This window comes from Peromyscus californicus, unplaced genomic scaffold, assembly GCF_007827085.1.
Source record: "Peromyscus californicus insignis strain IS unplaced genomic scaffold, ASM782708v3 Scaffold_8__1_contigs__length_139910024, whole genome shotgun sequence".
Taxonomy (NCBI): Eukaryota; Metazoa; Chordata; class Mammalia; order Rodentia; family Cricetidae; genus Peromyscus; species Peromyscus californicus.
The window spans coordinates 68,494,055-68,513,555 of NW_026294606.1; the positions used below are offsets into that span (position 1 = coordinate 68,494,055).

At 39.5% G+C, this 19,501-nt stretch overlaps 1 protein-coding gene across 5 annotated transcripts in view; it reads right to left on the minus strand.

Annotated features, from left to right (window-relative positions):
* Nsun6 (NOP2/Sun RNA methyltransferase 6) overlaps positions 1 to 19,501 on the minus strand; it is a 59,676-nt gene extending 40,175 nt beyond the window's left edge. For 3 of the 5 annotated variants that reach the window (XM_052729672.1, XM_052729671.1, XM_052729674.1), the window contains exons 1-5: positions 19,070 to 19,500; positions 17,542 to 17,697; positions 12,021 to 12,100; positions 2,966 to 3,075; positions 1,339 to 1,492 (exon numbers count right to left, since the gene is read on the minus strand). In XM_052729672.1, the coding sequence (XP_052585632.1) occupies positions 1,339 to 1,492; positions 2,966 to 3,075; positions 12,021 to 12,100; positions 17,542 to 17,697; positions 19,070 to 19,144 (575 nt within the window). In that variant the 5' untranslated portion in view covers positions 19,145 to 19,500. Of the gene's footprint in view, positions 1 to 1,338; positions 1,493 to 2,965; positions 3,076 to 12,020; positions 12,101 to 17,541; positions 17,698 to 19,069 lie in introns of all 5 variants that reach the window. The other 2 variants (XM_052729673.1, XM_052729676.1) reach the window with 2 other exon arrangements.

Here is a 19,501-nt window from a genome sequence, read left to right on the forward strand (position 1 = left end):
ACCCTGCTCTACCCTATGTTTTTAAAGAAAAGCTGCCCAGTACACCCAGTATACCCAGTACTGACACTGCCCCCAGTTGACCTTTTCTACCTCTGTCCCATTTCCCTAGTGACAGTGGAGTTTCTGGGACAGGAAGGGCTGGGAACAGGAAGGGCATGACGTACAGTAATTCATAAAGACAAAAACTGCACCTGAGAGGCGTGTACCATAACTATCAAAGCGGGAGAGAGCTCACAAGCACTGGCAGAGAGAACCGACAGGCTCTTTGAAGAATGGCTACCTTTTACTCCCACTAGAAAAGCAAACATGGTTCAGCACATCACTAGAAACACTGCATCAAATGAGAGGCTGAGGAGCACTCTATTACTCATCAACTAAAGTGGGCAGTCAAAGCTATCAACTTCCTACTACAGACACAGAGACACATAACTCTATCAACAAAACATTCCAAGGAGAATAAAACCAGGTTCTAGACACTTGCAAAGTTTTTCTTTCTTAGACCTTAAGAGGCTAATCATCTGTTTCTTCAGGAGAACTGATTTCATTCACAGAGGAAAACTGCTCCAATGTGACAAACTGTCCAGGAATGAGGGCTCTGGAACCCTTCTAAACAGCTCAATTCACAGTGCTCAGCATTGTGTGCCAGCTGCCAACTTTGGAGTAATGGCGCTCCACGGCACTCCTAAAACAAGCTGAAGAAAGCAAAGCGGGGCTTCCTTTGTTCACGGCCTCAATGTACTTAGTGCAACCAACATCCAGATATGATTTAGAACTAATTCTATTTCACTGTGGCTTGAACAAATTGAAACATTTAGTTTTGACGACAAACATTCATGAGTGCTACATTTCAAGTCTAATTTACTTTTGCTTAAAATAATTTTTTTATATTTGATTTACATTAAAATTAAACTTTTTGAGAAAATGAGAATGTTTGAAAAAGTAAGTAATCTAATTCTGTATTAAAATAAGTACTGCTCTTCAAAGTTTAAACAATTAAAATCTAAAAGTAAAATTCTTAAACAATTACAGTGATCAGTCACTCGCCCGGGCTTTTTGCTTTGTTTTGCATGGCTGAGGACTGAACTAGGGCCTCAGGCAGAGCAGCACTGCACCCTATCCCTGAGCTTTGTCCACATTCTACTGCTTTGGTTTTTAATCCACTTACCCTTTTTGACCAAAAAAGAGCTCTTTCCACAAATCATGGAAATATCAGCTCATTTTTTCCAGTTGAAGTCATTTAAAAATTTATGTAGTAAAACAAAATACACCTTTTCACTCTTTAGAGCTTTTTGAACCACAGAAAGGATGCTATTTCCCCAACAGAGCTCGATGACATACTTCAGATCGGGTATCCCATTGAAGATATCTTTACGGCTTAGTTCAGAAATTCCATTTCCAAGAAATACTTTAGTTCCATCAAATTCTTTGGCTCCTTTCTTACATTTCCCTTTAATATCAGAATATACGGAAATAACATCTCCAGCTTTCATAACTAAGTTAAAGAAGAAAATCAGACTGTTAATCCATGCTTTGGCAGACTAGTGAAAAATCCTTCAACCTCAAATGGTTATCTGTAGAGATATCAATTATGGACAAGAAACAATCCAAACTGGCTCATTGTCTCAGCATAATCCTCAACAGCAACTCAACTCTTAGCTTTTAAACATTCCCTAACATCTAAATGGACAAGTGATTTTCATTACAAACACAGAAATGGTACTCAAACCATTGATCTAAATCTTCAACTAAACAGGAAGTATCATCTATATGACTTATTTCCCCCAAATCTAATACAAAGTAAAAGTTATTATATAAGTCTTAGTATCATGACTCAACATTCTAAGTTGCCTACAAAAAGATTCAACAAATATGTACACTAAAAAAGAATCCAGGGCCATGCTAGCAATCAGGCCAGCTAGCAATCATTTTCCAGATCATCATATACACGGTGGGTGAGGTCTAGGAACTGAACACGTCTGTAATAGATCTAAACTAGTGCTTCCTGATACAAGCCCAAATAAGGTCCCACTGAAGCAACAAAGCACATTTAATTCAAAATCACCAAAGTGAACCCATGAAGAACATCAAGTTCATCCCACTGTCTAGGATTCTGGATGTCACCCAGATAAATATCTTGAGACTAGATAGCGGTTTTAAGGCAGTGAAGCCAGCAACAGAAAATGAAGCTTCACTACCTTTTGTAAAAACATGTCTGTGCACATACGCATCCATGCTTGTGCCATGTGTACGAGGGAGTTTTACAGGCAGTTGTGAGCAACCTGACATAGTGGAAAGGTGCTCTTAACTATGAACATTCAGTCTCCTTCACTATCATTTTACATTCTATATTTCTCTGTTCCCTAGAGAAATATCACCATAATGGCTCTCATGTGGAAAAGCAGAACAGTGACAAAAAGCTTTATGTGGATGCCTAATTGTTTTAAGTTCTGCTTCCTATGGCTGTGACAAAAGCCACTTTAGGAGAAAGGGTCAATGGCTCATGGTTCCAGGTTCCAGTCCATCACTGTGGGGAAATCAAGGCAGCAAGAACTTGAAGCTGCTAGTCACATCACATCCAGTCAGGAGCAGAGAGCAACTAATAAATGAACACATGCTAGCTAGCATTCAGCTTGCTTTTTCCACTCCTAGACAATCCAGGATCCTATTTCCTAAGGAATTCTGCCAATATCAAGCAAGTTTCCCTGCCCCAGTTAACATTATCATGACAATCCACCTCAGATATGCCACAAGCCAGGGGATCTAGACAATCCCCCCCATTGAGTCCCTTCCCAAATGACTCTACGTTGTATCAATAACAATTCAAATTAACCATCACACTTATTTTTAGAGGATAAAATCCTCCACAGAAAATGTCAGGAAATACATAACAAAGGCAGAGTTAATATATGTAAATTCCAACTGATCACACTCATGAATTGTAGGGCGCCTCAAATCTTATACCTACATTTGGAAGCTGCCACAATTCCTGGAACGTAGACATGGGCTCCTCTCAATACTGCATTGCCACACTGTGCTCCAACAGTCACTTCACACTGTTGCTTTTCTATGTTCTTTCTAGGAATATTCAAACACAAAAAAGAATAATATTCTTCTAGGGCCATAAGCTTTTACATGTTTCATTAGAGATAGTAGTAGATGGATATGATCAATACACACAGTATAAATATATAAAACTTTAAAAAAGTAAAATATTATTAAAAAAGACTTCCCATACATAGCCTGTTAAGTCTTGACTTTCCTGAATAAATCACAAAGAAAATGCTGAAAAAGAAAGATGCATACAAAGCAGCAGTTTAAAAAGCAGGGGTGAAAAGGTAAAAGAATGGCCCTTGAGAAAAGAAAACACAAAAAGGCCAGCAGGAGAGATGACTCAGCAGGAAAAGGCAGCTGCGGCCAGGGCTGGGGTCCTGAATTCCATACCCCTGGGTCCATGTGGTAGGAGACATCTGATTTCTGCACATTGTCCTCTGACCACCCCCACCTCCCCCCCCCCCCCCCACAGAGAATTGGAAAAAAAGAAAGAAAAAGAAAAAGAGGGCCCTCTGGTGGAAAGAAGGCAAGTGGCCTGAGAAGCAGCTGGTCATTTAACAAGCAATACTGTTTTCATAACAGCATTAGGAGTTAAATAGATTTTGCTGCCCTCAAAACCTAAAGGATTATAATACAAAAGGAATGAAAATACTTCTAAAGTGGTATACTGTTGCATGGTAAAATGAATATTTTAAGCTAAACAAAAGAAAACAAATTATCCTTCCTTCATTTGCTGCTCAGCCTTCAGTTGTCCACATTCTCACATCCAGATCATTCTTTCCTTACACCACTAATCCTGGCATCATTCCTAACAGGGAAAACTCCTCCTGACCAACACTCAACAGTTCTGAGCACTGCATTCCTAATGAACGTCTCTGGCTGGCGGTATTTCTCAGGTGTTGCCACCACTCACTGTGGAGTAAACCGAGTGTTTCCCATCTTTCCCCTAAGATGGCTGATGAGCAAATCTCACAGCACTTATCAACCTCACACCTTCCTGGTCCCACACATTCACATTCTGTGTCTACTTCTTAAAGAGGCTTATTCCTCCACCTTCAAAACATGCCACCATGTATTACTGACCCCATATGCTAGCCACTGGCAATCTTAACCCACGGTTAGTCACAGTGCTATGAGACTTGGAGACCCAACATATCAGGAAGGTAACTTGTTAAAAGAGCAGACTGAACACCATAGTGAAACCAGTCACCAAAAACCAAAGAACAACAGCAAAATATCCTTAGCATTTCATATTTCAAGATTTAGAACTGGCATTTCTACTGATGTAGAAATAACTACACATAGATGAACCACAGTCACTCCAAACTCAACAAATACCAAACAATATTTATTGCCTATATACGGCTTAAATTCTTGGTATGAAAGCAGGTCTTTTCATGCTCAGTCTTGAATGAAATATACCTAGATAATTAAACTAGAAGGCTCAGAGCTATGGTCTACAGATGTCTCCATAAGTTCACCTGTTATAAACGTAATTCTCAGTACAACAATATTATAAGTATAGGATCTCTGCCTTCATGAATGGATGGAGGCTGCTCTAGGGTTTGTAGAAATGGGCTCCCTCTCACTTAGGCTCATACCTTCCATCACATGAGGCTACAGCAGGAAAGCCAGGTGTCAGCACCTTGGTCTTAGAATTGCCAGCCTCTAGAACTGTGGGAAGCAAACTGGTGTTCTTTATTACCTGATCTCCAGCATTTACAATAACACAGACTAAGACACTCTGCACAATCCTAACCCTTTTGCAAAGTGAGAGTCATGCTGTGCCTATCTGCTAGATCTCCTAAGCCCATTACTCAATTTCCCAACTTCTGTCTTTGTTTGTTTCATCTATTCTTTACAGCACAGATGGGTGTTGGTTTCTGTCTTAGTTAGGGTTTCTACTGCTGTGAAGAGACACCATGACCATGGCAACTCTTATAAAAGGAAAAACATTTAATTGGGGTAGCTTACATTTTCAGAGGTTTAGTTCATTATCATCATAGTGCAACACAGTGTCGGAGAAGTAGCCGAGTACCCTACACCTTGACTTGCAGGCAACAGGAAGTGGTCGGAGGCACTGGGCTGTATCTTGAGCATATATGAGACCTCGAAGCCCGCCTCCACAGTGACACACTTCCTCTAACAAGGCCACACCTCCTAATAGTGCCTATGAGCCTATGGAGGTAATTACATTCAAACTTCCACAGTTTCATTCTCAAGTGTGTAGATACACATTTTCGGGAGGCTTTCAGTTTTTTGGTATTTGTTTTGTTTTGCTTTTTTTTCATTTGGGACTTCAGGCCTGTGGTTCCTAAAGCTGTCTTTCACAACTGTGGAGAGTTCCTATCCTCACATTTTCTTACTACTGTCTTTCACCAATTATTTCTATTCTTTACATCTGGAACCCAGGCTGCCTTTTCCTTTCTGTTCTTAAATTGCTTTCATATTTCTAAGTTTTTTGTCTCTGCTGCACTGTAGTTAATTTCCTCAGAATCATCAGCTAGTTCAATAATTTTTTTTTCCTTTTGGTTTCTCAAGACAGATACATTTGAAAGCTGTGTCTAAATTTAACTTATGAAACAAGTGCTTAATGTCAATGATACTTGATTTCTGTATCAACTTGTTTTTCCTCTTAAGTCTTTTATGTCTAATCATTTTAAGAAAGCCATTATGTGTCTACCAGATAGATTTAATTTGTTAAAGTTTTTGGGGAAATTCCCCTGCCATTTACTGTACACACTGTTTTCTCATGGTGGGTTGATTTTTAATACAGTGTGAAGTGAAAAGTATGTGGCATGGATTCAGAACATGTGAAGACAGAACAGTTGGGCTTCATTTCCACCATGCCTCTCAAGAACTGACAAAATCAAACATCTGTGGCAATTTCCCAGATTGAAGGTTCTAAGACAACTGCAGTAGTCAGAAGAAAACTCTAAGACTCTGGCAGATCTGCAACCATTCTGCATTCTCAGAAGGATTTTTCCTCAAATCTAGATCTTACAATGAGAGACCTTCTTCCTAATTACTATGTTAGGCTGACTGCTGGATAGTCTTCACTGCCAGCATTAACCCATTGCTAAAACCAAAAACCATACATTTGGAAAACCAGCCATTAGTCAGCTTTTCCCAAAGCCCAGCTTCCTAATATTAGCTCAAGTTCTTCTAGCTGGTCCTGTTAATTCTTATTAACTCCTCACTTTCACTCATGTTCTTCATTGGCTTTGCATTTTATGAAACACTTTACTCTCTCTATTTAGGATTCCCCAAAGTGTACAGCAAAAGCCTTTTCAGATTATCAAGTTCACTATATTATTAGAACTAAGAGACTGTAATAACTTCCTAGCTGGTCTACAGCTTTGCAATTCATGTTCTTGTGAAAAAGATTTCTTGCAATTTCAGCTGTAACCTGATCTAAAAAATGCAGGCCGGGCGGTGGTGGCGCACGCCTTTAATCCCAGCACTCGGGAGGCAGAGCCAGGCGGATCTCTGTGAGTTCAAGGCCAGCCTGGGCTACCAAGTGAGTTCCAGGAGAGGCGCAAAGCTACAGAGAAACCCTGTCTCGAAAAACCAAAAAAAAAAAAAAAAAAAAAATGCAATGAATGCTAAATATATGGATATACATTTATATTTATAATAAATTTCAGAAACTCCTTTACTATGAGAATAACAGTTTGATTAAGCTTTCCATTTATTTTTTTAACAAATCTCTTTTTTTTTTCATTTTTTTAATGTGTATTGATGTTTTGCCATGGGTGTCCATACTCTGGAACTGGAGTTGCAGACAGTTGGAAGCTTCCATGTGGGTGCTGGAAATTGAACCCATGTCTTATGGAAGAGCAGTCAGGACTCTTAACTGCTGAGCCATCTCTCCAACACTCCCCCCATTTATTTTTAAATGCTTACAATACAACCACTGAACTCATTTCATGATGCACTATTTCATGAGTAACTTCTACCAGTGTCGTTCCTAAGCTGCAGCTCTAATCACTACCCTCATTCCCAGTCTTTGGCTGCTATGCTTTTAGTGAAAACAAAACAGTCCTCTGCATTTCCTAGCCTGCCTCTCTCAACTTCTTGATTTCACCTGCCCTTCTGAAAACCAACTTAGTAGTCAAATGTGAGCACTTTCAAGGCTCACCACATCTTTTCATGCCTTTGCGCCTTTGCTTTTATTCTCTCTTTATCCAGCACACCCTTGTGCGCCCTATCTCCTCCATTACTAATTACTAATCATCTTTAACTGAAATAAAACATTTGCCAATCCCTATGACCTCAGACCTCCCTAGTCTATCTCTAATGGCACTTTCCTTGTACTTCTAAATGGGAAGCCTAACAGGATGACTTGCTCCAGAGCTCCCTGACTGCAGACTCAACAACTGAGGTCTCATCTTTGTAACCTCTACATGCCCTACATACAGCACAAATTCAGACCCTCTGGTAAAATGAGACCCTTCTAGAGTGTTAACAGTAAAGTTAAGGAGAGAGCAGAAGATGGCTCAGTGGATAAATGTATTCGATCCACAGAACTCACTCCTGCAAGTTCTCCTGTGACTTCCACACTCAGGCCCACACATATACACATAAAAAAATTAAAGAAAGGAGAGACATGCCGGAAGACTTTGTGCAACATGGAACCTGTGCCTACATGGTACCAAAAGAGTAATCTTAATAAGCACAAGGCAGATTAAAAGGATGCACGAAAGCCAGGCAGTGGTGGCGCATGCCTTTAATCCCAGCACTCGGAGGCACAGGCAGGTGAATCTCTGTGAGTTCGAGGCCAGCCTGGTCTACAAAGCAAGTTCTAGGGAAACCCTGTGCTGTGGGATGGTCTGTATGTCAAATATGTTACTGATTGGTCAATAAATAAATCACTGATTGGCCCGTGGCCAGGCAGGAAGTATAGGCGGGACAAGGAGGAGAATAGAGCTGGGAAGTGGAAGGCTGAATCGGGGAGACACTGCCAGCCGCCATGATGACAAGTCGCATGTGAAGATGCCGGTAAGCCACGAGCCATGTGGCAAGGTATAGATTAATGGAAATGGATTAATTTAAGCTGTAAGAACAATTAGCAAGAAACCTGCCACGGCCATAAAGTTTGTAACCAATATAAGTCTCTGTGTTTACTTGGTCGGGTCTGAGCGGTTGTGGGACTGGCGGGTGGCAGAGATTTATCCTGACTGTGGGCCAGGCAGGAAAACTCTAGCTACAAATGGCGCCCAACGTGGGGCAAGAGTTTCCACCTAAAAACTGAAAAAAAAAAAAAGATTCTAAAATGGAACTAAAAACAGCTTCCTAATTGTCTCTCTCAAATGAGCGGCAGCTGCCGGTTTGAGCTACTGGCGGGTTCCTAGCGTGAGCGCTCGACCTGCAGTATGGCGGGAATGAGGCCTCTGCAAGTGGCACATTAAGCTGTGTGGTGGATTTAGCCTTTGCTAGTATAAAACAAAACAAAAAAAAAGAGGTTTCTGGGCTACATCCTGCTTTGATAGAAGCATAGACCCACTATTTCTGAGAGTTGATGGCTCCCAGAGCTGGCAGAAAACTTATCACCGCCATGTTGGGAAGCTAAAGTGGGCGGAGCCAGCAGCGCCAGTGCCGTTTCAGGCTTAGAAGGCTACAGTTCAAAGCAATAGGCTCAAGCTAATATAAAAAAATAAGCCACGTAAAGATGGCTACCACACAGAGAATCTGGATTATGTTCTCTTTGATATTCATAACTAAAGAAAAACATTTGATTACAGAAGCTGTTGAGTTATGCCAAAATGTGTATTTTAAAGGTACCTTAACTTCAAAATTTGGATGTAAGGATATGTTGCTTTGGAAAGGAGACTCTGCTTTTGTTTCCACAGAAAGCAAGAGACTATGGATTTGTTCCAGATTAAGATACATCAGGTTTGACCAGCCAAGACCCCCTGAAAGGTCTCCGATGACACCATGGCCCAGATGATCCAACATCCAGAATGGTTTCAGGCAACTGGCTCAGACGATACACCCTCATGGACTACTCCATAATCCTAAAATATTCTTTGTGTCCCCATAAGATACAGCGCCCCCCTCCAGCAGGAAGTAGTAAGAAAAGCTACGCCCAAATTCCCAAATATACCAAGCTGACTTTGGAGATGTATAAAGGTTAAAACCTTCCTTTTTAAGAAAAGAAAAGGGGAAGTGCTGTGGGATGGTCTGTATGCCAAATGTGTTACTGATTGGTCAATAAATAAATCACTGATTGGCCCGTGGCCAGGCAGGAAGTATAGGCGGGACAAGGAGGAGAATAGAGCTGGGAAGTGGAAGGCTGAATCGGGGAGACACTGCCAGCCGCCATGATGACAAGTCGCATGTGAAGATGCCGGTAAGCCACGAGCCATGTAGCAAGGTATAGATTAATGGAAATGGATTAATTTAAGCTGTAAGAACAGTTAGCAAGAAACCTGCCATGGCCATACAGTTTGTAACCAATATAAGTCTCTGTGTTTACTTGGTCGGGTCTGAGCGGTTGTGGGACTGGCGGGTGGCAGAGATTTATCCTGACTGTGGGCCAGGCAGGAAAACTCTAGCTACAACCCTGCCTCGAAAAATCAAAAAAAAAAAAAAAAAAAAAAAACAAAGGGTGCACAAAAGGGGAAATACTTCGAATATGTCTCTGTGTCTTCAAATACACTTAAGAAAAAACTCAAAAAAAGAGAGAGAGAACAATGAAATTACAAAACAATAAAAACATAAACTTAGGAAACAAATGGCAGCAAAATTTCTGAAATCAAATTTAGTTAGAAACAGGTAAGAACTGCTAACTCTTAATGAAATATATACAATGCACATGTACTGCTCTAATCAATCACTGAAGCCCCCCGCCCCAAGTCCTGCAGCCAGCAAAGGATTTTAGTTCCCACTAGAGAAACCAGAAAAACAAAGCAGGAAGACAGACAACTTACATAATATACTATTGGCAAAGGGTCACTTTTAAAACGGAGTTCATGTCCAAGGCATGCAGCAGCCTCTGAACAGAAGCTCATGTCATGAGAATTAACTCTGAGACTGCTTACACAATTCTAAATAGCCACTCCTGCCAACAATGATAAATTGTCTGAGTTCCCATAAAGTAAAAACCCTAATTAAATTCTGCTCATTAACAGCAACAAACTAAAACTTAGTGTGCTATATATAGCATGCCTAGCATCCCAGCACAGAGAGGTGGGGACAAATGGATGGAGAGTTGGAAGCCAGGCTGTGCTGGCTGTACAGCCTACCTATCTACATACCTCATATTGTATGTGAAGAGAGAAAAGAAAACAACAAAGAAAATTAAATGAAAGTAAGATTATTATTACATAATGAGACAGCCAAAAGCTGAAGCTAATCAACGGCAATTTTGCATCCACAGAAAAAATGTAAACCAAATGGCCTGTGATTACCATCTACTGTAGCCACTGCTTCAAAATTAAGAAGCAGAATCAACATGGATTGTCCTGTAAGGTAGAATACAAGAAAGTTTTCCAAGCTGATCAAAGTGCTGTACATTGTGGTAGACTGGGTCTTGGCTAGGCAGCTGGATATATATAGCAACATTTAGCAAACTAGACACAGACCATGCCTCTACGATGAGTATATAAATTGCACCTCTGTTCAACTGTGTAGTCTGTAAAATCAAATTTTAATTACAAAACTAATACATGTTTATAATAAAAAAATTCTATAAGTAAGTCTCCATTTCTCTGAATCCAACCTCATTAGCATAAACCACTGTTCATAGGTAGATGTGGTATATGTAGACATTTTCTATATATAATAAACAAAAATGTATAGCTTTATGTTTAAGTGCTAAATATTATAATTATTCTAAGTGAGGCAGTTAGCTTTTGATAGTTAACAGATCATAAACATCTCATATTGCTTCACAAAACCCTGACATCTTAATGGTTGCATATTTCACAGCATGGATCAAGCAAAGCATAATTTATAAAATAATTGTTTTGTTACTATCAAACTACTTCAAAGCTTTAGCAATACGAGCATTTTTATATTTACCATAACTCAAGTTTAAATATTTTATAGCATAATTAGGGACTTTAATGTACTACCTGGGAAAAAATCCTCATTATAATATGCAAGCCTCTTTTTAAATTTTCAAAAATATATCTTCTAAATATGTTAATGAGGAGAACTAGGTAACCAATAAGTTGACATAATTGTTAAGTATAAAATTTTACAAACCCAATTATGAAATATAATACTTTTTATGTATTTATTTATTTTGTAACTCAAAAAACATTTTAATGCTGGAATCTCATAAGAAATGTAAGTAGTTGGGTGGTGGTGGCACATGCCTTTAATCCCAGCACTGGGGAGGCAGAGACAGGTGGATCACTGTGAGTTCAAGGCCAGCCTGGTCTATAGAGCAAGTTCCAGGACAGCCAGGACTACATACAGAAAAATCCTGTCTCACAAAAACAAATTAAAAAAAAAAAAATAAGTAAACGGGTTGGGAAGATGGCTCAGCAGTTAAGAGCCCTTGGTGCTCCTGTAGAGAAGCCAGGTTCAGTCCCGGCATTCACACAGCAGCTTCCAACCATCTCTAACTGCAGCTCCAGTGGATCTGATGCCCTCTTCTGGCCTTTGCAGGCACTAGGCATGTACATGGTATCATATACACAAGCAGACAAACCCTTGTACACATAAAATAAAAATAAATAAATCCATTTTTAAAAAAATAGAAGTAAACAAATGAAACTTCTAAAAAGTTAGAATAACATCCATCATGGTACTACACAGATATAAGATGCATTATTTCAAGGTCTCAGGCCCAGTCCTAGTCTTTTAGCATAGTACACAACAGAACGTGAAGTATTACAAGCTGGTGACTTCCAGTTTCTAGGGAGTTTTTAAGAATGCAGACAATACTGCCAACAAGCAAAGATTTTGGGAGAAATTTTAATTTAGAAGAATAAAGGGAAAAGAAAACAGTCACAAACCTTGGTCCAGTCACAGGAATGAGTAAGACATCTGGGAGGGCTGGATGCCGAAGAACAGGAATGCTGAATCCGCTGAATTGCTATTAAAAACAAGCACACCCAGTTACAGAGCACCTAGTGCACTCGGTAAATCTCACATGTCACCATGAACACGGTGATAAAGAACCCAGTGCAATTGGTAAATTGCAACAAGTTTCACAGTGTCACCATCTCCCACCAGAGGAAGCTTGATTTAGGTCTATTTCACCCTACTTCATGGAATACTGTGAAAGTAAACACATCTCTAAGTATTTCCTCTCTGATTCAATGCTATCCTAACTTTAGAGGGAAAGAGTGTTGGGGGCCAAACATACTGAGCAAGTGCTGAACCACTGAGATGTACCCTGAGCTCGTTTTTAATTTTTAATTTTGAGTTAATCTCCCTACATTGCCCACACTTGCCTCAAGCTTTCAGTCCTCCTGTCTCAGATTCTGTAGGAGCTGAAGTTACAGGCACAGGCCACCACACCCAGTTCTGACTTCTTTACAGGATTCAATTTTGCTTACTGTTCAATTTTAAAAACACAAACCATGTTTATTTTAAGTGACTTACTCAGAAAACATATTTCTACTCATAATCACATGCAGGCACCATGTTTTAAGCTGGGTACAGTGGTATACGTCTGTAATCCCAGCACTGGGGAGGATGAGGATGAGGGAGGAGGATCATGAATACAAGGGAGTTACAGGTGAGCCTTGGGTACATAATCAAATCCTAACTCATATACACACAGAGAAAGTCATTTTAAAAGTTTCAGAATAGGACATTAAAGATTGAAATTACTAAATATGACATATACCATGAACACTGGAGGCCATGTCATTTTTGATATCAAAATGTACTTTCATTAGAAGTTCAGGATTTTGAAAATCGATTATACTTACTTAGCTGGTTAGACTAGAAATACATATAGGGCCTGGAGCTATAAGTTACTGGCACAGCTTACATAGACTCACTGTGGGCATCTCTTTCCAATTCTATGGATACACTAGAAGTTTGAGATCAATTTTCATGCTAGTGTTTATACCAGGTAAAATTATCAAACACCATAAGTCAGGGTTATTTTTCTTTGAAAACATGTTGCTGAATATGAGCCACTATATTGCTACTACAGGCTAAGTTTGAGTGGGCAGCCTCTGAGCAGCATGGTAAAGAGCAGACATACAGGCACTCTATGTAGTCTATAGGGGAAAATACACAAATATTTGATAAAAGTTTATGCATGGCTTGGATTTACACATTTATTAATTTCTCCATACTACCTGAAAGAGTAATAACAAAACTAAGTGCATCACACTGCAGAATCCATACCAATTATAAGTGTGCAAATTCAGATTATTTCTAAATTGAGGAGGAAAAAACCCCACATTTTAGAAAGTAAGTCCACAAAGCCAACACCTCTCCTGACTTCCTCCAAAGGATATTTCAGACTATGACCACACCCAGCAGGTGAATGATGGACAATCTGGATGGTAAGTCCTTTCTCACTGAGGCCAGACCCTTTCCTTTCCTTCTTCCTCCCTCTCTGCTTCGCCGTTTTGATGACCTTACAGAGAAACTACTGTAAACATGGTATTTCCAAGGAGGAGATGAATTTTGTCATGTATTTCTGTTCAGCAATTCTACTTGCTTTATACCACAGCAATTATTTTACATAGAGATGAGTCTTTGTCGTGTCAAGACTTCTTCTCCTTTCCTATCAGAACAAGTGAACTGGATACAGAAAGAAAACGTCACATAAGTGACTCCCTTTCATGACAACACAAACGAGCTGTTTTTGTCAAGCGAAGTATACTGCCCAATATCTTTCAGTTTCTTTCCTCTACCCTTTAAGTGTTTTAATTAATAACAAAAATGTATTTGAAGCTGGGCGGTGGTGGCACATGCCTTTAATCCCAGCACTCAGGAGACAGAGCCAGGCGGATCTTTGTGAGTTCAAGGCCAGCCTGGGCTACAGAGTGAGTTCCAGGAAAGGTGCCAAAACTACACAAAGAAACCCTGTCTCGAAAAACCAAAAAAAAAAAAAAAAATGTATTTGGCATTTCCTTGCCTCTAAGGGAAGGGAGCGCATGCTAAGGTGTACACATGGAGGTCACGGGACACCTTGTCAGCTCTCTTCTACCATGCAGTTTCTGGTCACCAGGCTTGGCAGCAAGCACCACCCTTACCCACCAAACCATCCCACCCCTGCACCCCTCCCTTTTTTAAAACAGCCTTTCAAAGGTATAATTCATATGTCATAAAATCCACCCATTCCATATATGTGTTAAGAGATTTTCAGTACATTTAAAGAACTGCACAGTCGTCACCCCAATCCAGTTTCAGGTCACTTCCATCACCCCACAAAAGTCTCCCAGGCCCATTTGCCAGCATTTCCTGTTGTCATCCTGGGCAACAACTACTCATCTTTCTGTCTGTATAATTTGCTTTTCTAAACCTTTTGTGTAATACAAGATATGATATCTTGTCTCTTACTTCATGTCTTGAGGTTAATCCACATCTTAGTACATGTCAGTAACTACTTATATTGCTGACCAGTATCTCACCATAGGAATATTCTAATTAGCTGTCACTAGTTGGATCATATCTCCCGTTCACTATTATGCATAATGCTGCTATGTAGACTCACGGCCATGAATTTGTGAACACACGTTTTTACTTTTTCAGGTAGATGCCATGGAGTGGAATCACTGGGGTACCCTGTACATTTCTATACAAGTCTTTAAGAGATGACAACACTGTTTTCTAGAGCGGTCTCACGATCTTAGGTTACCAACTATGATGTAGGAAGGTCCCAGCTTATTCCTTCTCACTAGCCAAGGGATATTATCCCAATATGTGGTCAGAGAAATGTGAGCATAGAACACCAAGCATTTTTCCATCTGAGCTGTTCATGGCACACACAGAGTTGGGGTGGAAGAAGGAGGAAGTGTCCAATCTCACACTCCTGATCCCCTCTCACTCTAGAACTAGGAATTGTCCTATCAGTTTCCCATCGAGTGCCAACTGTTTGGGCTTTCCTGCTCAGCTTTATTTATTTTGTATTGTTATTATTATTATTATTATTACTACTACTACTACTACTACTATTTTTGTATATGTAAGTGTAGGTGTGCGTGCGGCACAGTGTGTGTGCAGAGGTCAGAGGACAACGGAGTTGGTTTTCTCCTTCCATCTTAACATGAATTCTGGCTTATACAACAAGTGCCCTAACTCACTGAGCCATCTCAATGACCCCTCTCTTTTAATTTACCTATAAGGGACCCAGTCTAGAGTGACACTTTAGATCTTAGCTCCTTCGATGCCGTTCCTATGAGATTAGGATGCCAGAGTAGCACAGTTGTAGAAATGAAAGCAATCTGGATTCGTCAGCATTTCACACACCTTCCAATACTCTGGAAACAGTTGCTTTCCTTTTAGCCAAAGGCATATGTGCATGCTGTGAATATGTACTTTTTGGTTGCTTAAAGGAACTGCTCATATTTTATGCCCACCTTTGCTCTCAACAACAGCATCACGAAGAAACATCTTCATGTTTTGTTTAATTATTGTACTACATCTTAAGTTTCATACACTCACACATCACAGCTGGGTTTTGTGGAGCTTTTGTCTGTCTGTGTCTATAGTGCTAGGACTCGAAATCAGAGTTCTCAAACACTGAGGTGAATCCTCTGTCTTACTCGGTTCTTCTGATAGCACCATCAGCTAGTCCAACCTGAAATTATAGAACTATCCCCCAAAACAGCATGACATGAGAGATGTGCCATGAAGATGATGAGATTAAAGAAAAAGGAAGAGGCTGAGGGATGGTGCAGTTGGAAAGGGGTTTGCCATGCAAGCATGAAAACCTCAGTTTGGTCCCTAGAACCTATGCTGGGGTTGAAAAAAAAAAAGCCATGTATGGCGGCACACACTTGTAATCCTAACTCTGGGAAGGTGGTGAGCTCCAGGTCAAAGAAAGACCTTTATAAGGTGGATGGCGCCTGGGGAACAATGCTCAAGGTTGACCTCTAACCTTTACAGACATGCACTTGTGCACCTCCCCCCCCCAAACATGCATACATATACACACAAGCACACACACAAAGGAGACAACTGAATCAATGCCAGTGGCATTTAACAGACTAACATTCCAATTACTGTATTTACTCTACACTGATAACAGCCTGTGTTACACAATTGGATCTGTAATCATGATTGTCTCATTTTTAATTTATATGAGAATTAGATAGAACCAGATCTGCTTACACCCACCAGTTATTTGTCATCAAATATTTTATAACTACAATAGGCAATTCATAAGTAAATCCCTCCACCGTCAATTTCCTTCCAACCTTATGTCTCTTTGGAGACAAATTTCAGGGTACAATGATATAACACAAAATACAAAGCTCTTGAAAATAAAGAGGTAACAATATAAGCAATATGATTCCAATATAAACACCATAATCAAATACTACTTTTCTGCTTAATTATAAAATGCCACTTCACAATATTGTTTCCACTTAGAACATGAGCAATTCTGATAAAACCTACTGGTTAAAAATTTTTAAACCATATTCTTCATATTGTCCTAATTTGGTGGTTTTATAACAAGACACATATGTTTAATTCAATTAACCACAATTAAAAGTAAAATCCTGAGGTGGTGAACTGAAAGTGTGACTCCATGATGCCGCTTCTGAGAGGTCACCACCCATAATGGGGTGGGACTTTGCAGACGCAGCTAGCTGTTCAGGGTCGCCCACTCTCCTAAAAGGACCATTCACCCATGTTCTATAAGTATGCCCAATAAACTCATTTGTTCACCCCAAAATTATTTTAAAAACACATATGATTCTACAACTACTTAGCAGGTATCCTCATATCTCTGAACTCATCTTAAAGCACAATCAACCCTCCTAATCATTTATATGCTGCTCATTATATGATTAGGTTTACACATCAGAATGAACGTTTTCATATATTTTAATGATAAAGCCTGTAGGGCTTAGAGTCTCAGCCTAAGTACTAATAAACTTAGACTCAGAAGTTCCAGGCCCACTCTAACTTTACCTCTTATAACCTTCGAACAATTTAACATTTATAACTTAATTTCCTTATTTATAAAACTGAAATATCCACAAAGGTTTAAATCTCTGTATTCAGTAGGGTTCTATTTTGAGTGTAAATATATTAAGAAGCACAGTTATAGCGTATACTTAATTGACATGTACCGTTGAAATGCTGTCAACATATCATAGATGTATATGATTTAATGGAACACTAAAGGCATGTAAAAGGTAATACTTCTATATCTAAAATATATTCCTTATTCCATAACACTTCCACTAAGAATGTTTAAAATTATGAAATAATAAACTCTAAATATTCAGAAGCTTAAAAAAATTGGAATATTATATTGTTCATGGGATTTTGAAGGAACACACTGTGGCAAGAGTATAGAAGTGTGATTGCATAATATATTACAGGTGAACAAACCTTCTGAAGCTCTTCAAGCAGCAGACCTCTGACATACTCAACTGATGCTAAGTGTGTATTCACTCTGACAGTTGTGAAGGACGGAGGGTGTGACAAGTGAATGAGCAGAGCTTCAAATTTCCTTTCTGCTTCTTGTTTGCTTGAGGCAGACACAACCTGAAATGAAAAAAACACGATTTCAATTTCAATGTGTATCCATCAGTCTTAACATATGTAAGGGTTAGTTTTGTTTGATATTATTTCTTTCCTTTCCAAACTGTTTGACAACAGTTCCTTTTTAAAAAAAATTCATATACCTTTTGGGTATAAAACTGCTGAAAATGATTGCTAAATATTCCTTCCTCTCTTAACATACACTTTATAGGGCCCCTTGAGCTAAACATGAAATATTTTCTCTTTCCATATAGTCTATTCTCTTAACATAATCAGGAAATAAGACATAGAAATCAGTTTTAAAATCCCAGCTCCAATAACGTTCAAAAATAAAAAGCATGTAAGTGGATTTAATTTTGCTAGAAAACCAAAAATTTAGGAAAAAAAAAAAACAAAGTTGCCTAGGGGTGGCAGGGTAGGGTGATCAGAACATGTAAGAACCTTTCATTAGAAGGCAATCCACACTCACTGGGAACTTCTGTGTTAAGTGTATCCGGTAACAAGTAACTGACACTTTTTTGAAGACTCGCCTGCCAAATCAACGTAGTTGGTTTCCCTTAAGTTTGCCCAAGACAACTTTTGAAAGTACGTTTAAGTCTATTTGATTTTCAGAGTAAATTAAGCTTTAACAGTGAGAATTAATTCAAGGTAATTCATACGAAAATAAAGCTTTCCATCAAGGTATGGTGGGGCACGCCTGTAATCCCAGCACTCGGGAGGCAGAGGCAGTCGGATCTCTGTGAGTTTGAGGCCAGCCTGGTATAAGATGTGAGTTCCAGGATAGACAGGGCTATGTGCAGAACCCTATCTCAATATAATATAAACCAAGCTTTCGAGATCTAAATCTGACTTTTTCTTTCATTAATTACATCTGAGCTTTAGTTGTTTGACAGGTCAGTTTGGATGGGTAACAGGATTCCTTGGACTCTGATTTCAGTTCTTAAAAACGAGACCAAATCACTCTACCAAGATTGCTTAGTCTAAAATGTGGAGGTTTACAATCAAATAACTGAAAGCACTTAAAGAGACACTCATAGTGTGCCCCCATTCAACTGAGTCCAAGAGCATGCGCTTTAAAAGAACCAGTCCATCATCTACATGAAATCTGGAGTGTCGTGGCCAGGGAACTTTCCCTGTTGATTTCGCTCTCCCTTCAGTAACAAGTGTACTAGTAAGCACATAACACTTTTTTCTGACATCTAAGTTTGAGCACATATATTCATGTTATCTCAGTAAGAATCAATGCAAGACATTCTAACAGTCTAGTGTCAAAAAGGCTTATCTTACAAGGCTGTAAAGATTGCCTTTTTGTCTTCTTTCTGCTTCCCGAGAAGTTGTACTTGAATTGTTGCAAATATCTATTTATATGACCTACCTCCTTGTTCATAAAGCTCTCTTTGAGATAGTTTTCAACTTCGGGTCTCAAAGATATCTTAGGAAAAATAGGCATTTTTTTTTTCTGATTGAAGTTGTCCAAGAAAATTGTTGGGAAGCTTTTTGTTTGTGTTTTTCTTTTCTTTTTTCTTTCTTTCGGAATTATAGCGAACAGTCTTGCCAGCCAATAGCCGAGCAGAGTGCCTTGAGGGGCTGCGTTCAGGAGTGAGCAGGGTCCAGGATTCTCTGGATTTGTCGTTCTCTAGGATGCTGTGAGAAAATTCCGAACGCCACTGAGACGCTGAGCCAAAAAACAGGTTTGTGACAAATAAATGTACCTAGACGCAGATCGGAAACCGGCTACCGACGACTTCCACTCTGACATACTATTTTCCAAAACCGCGCCCCCAACTCGGGCGCAGAAAGTCGCTTC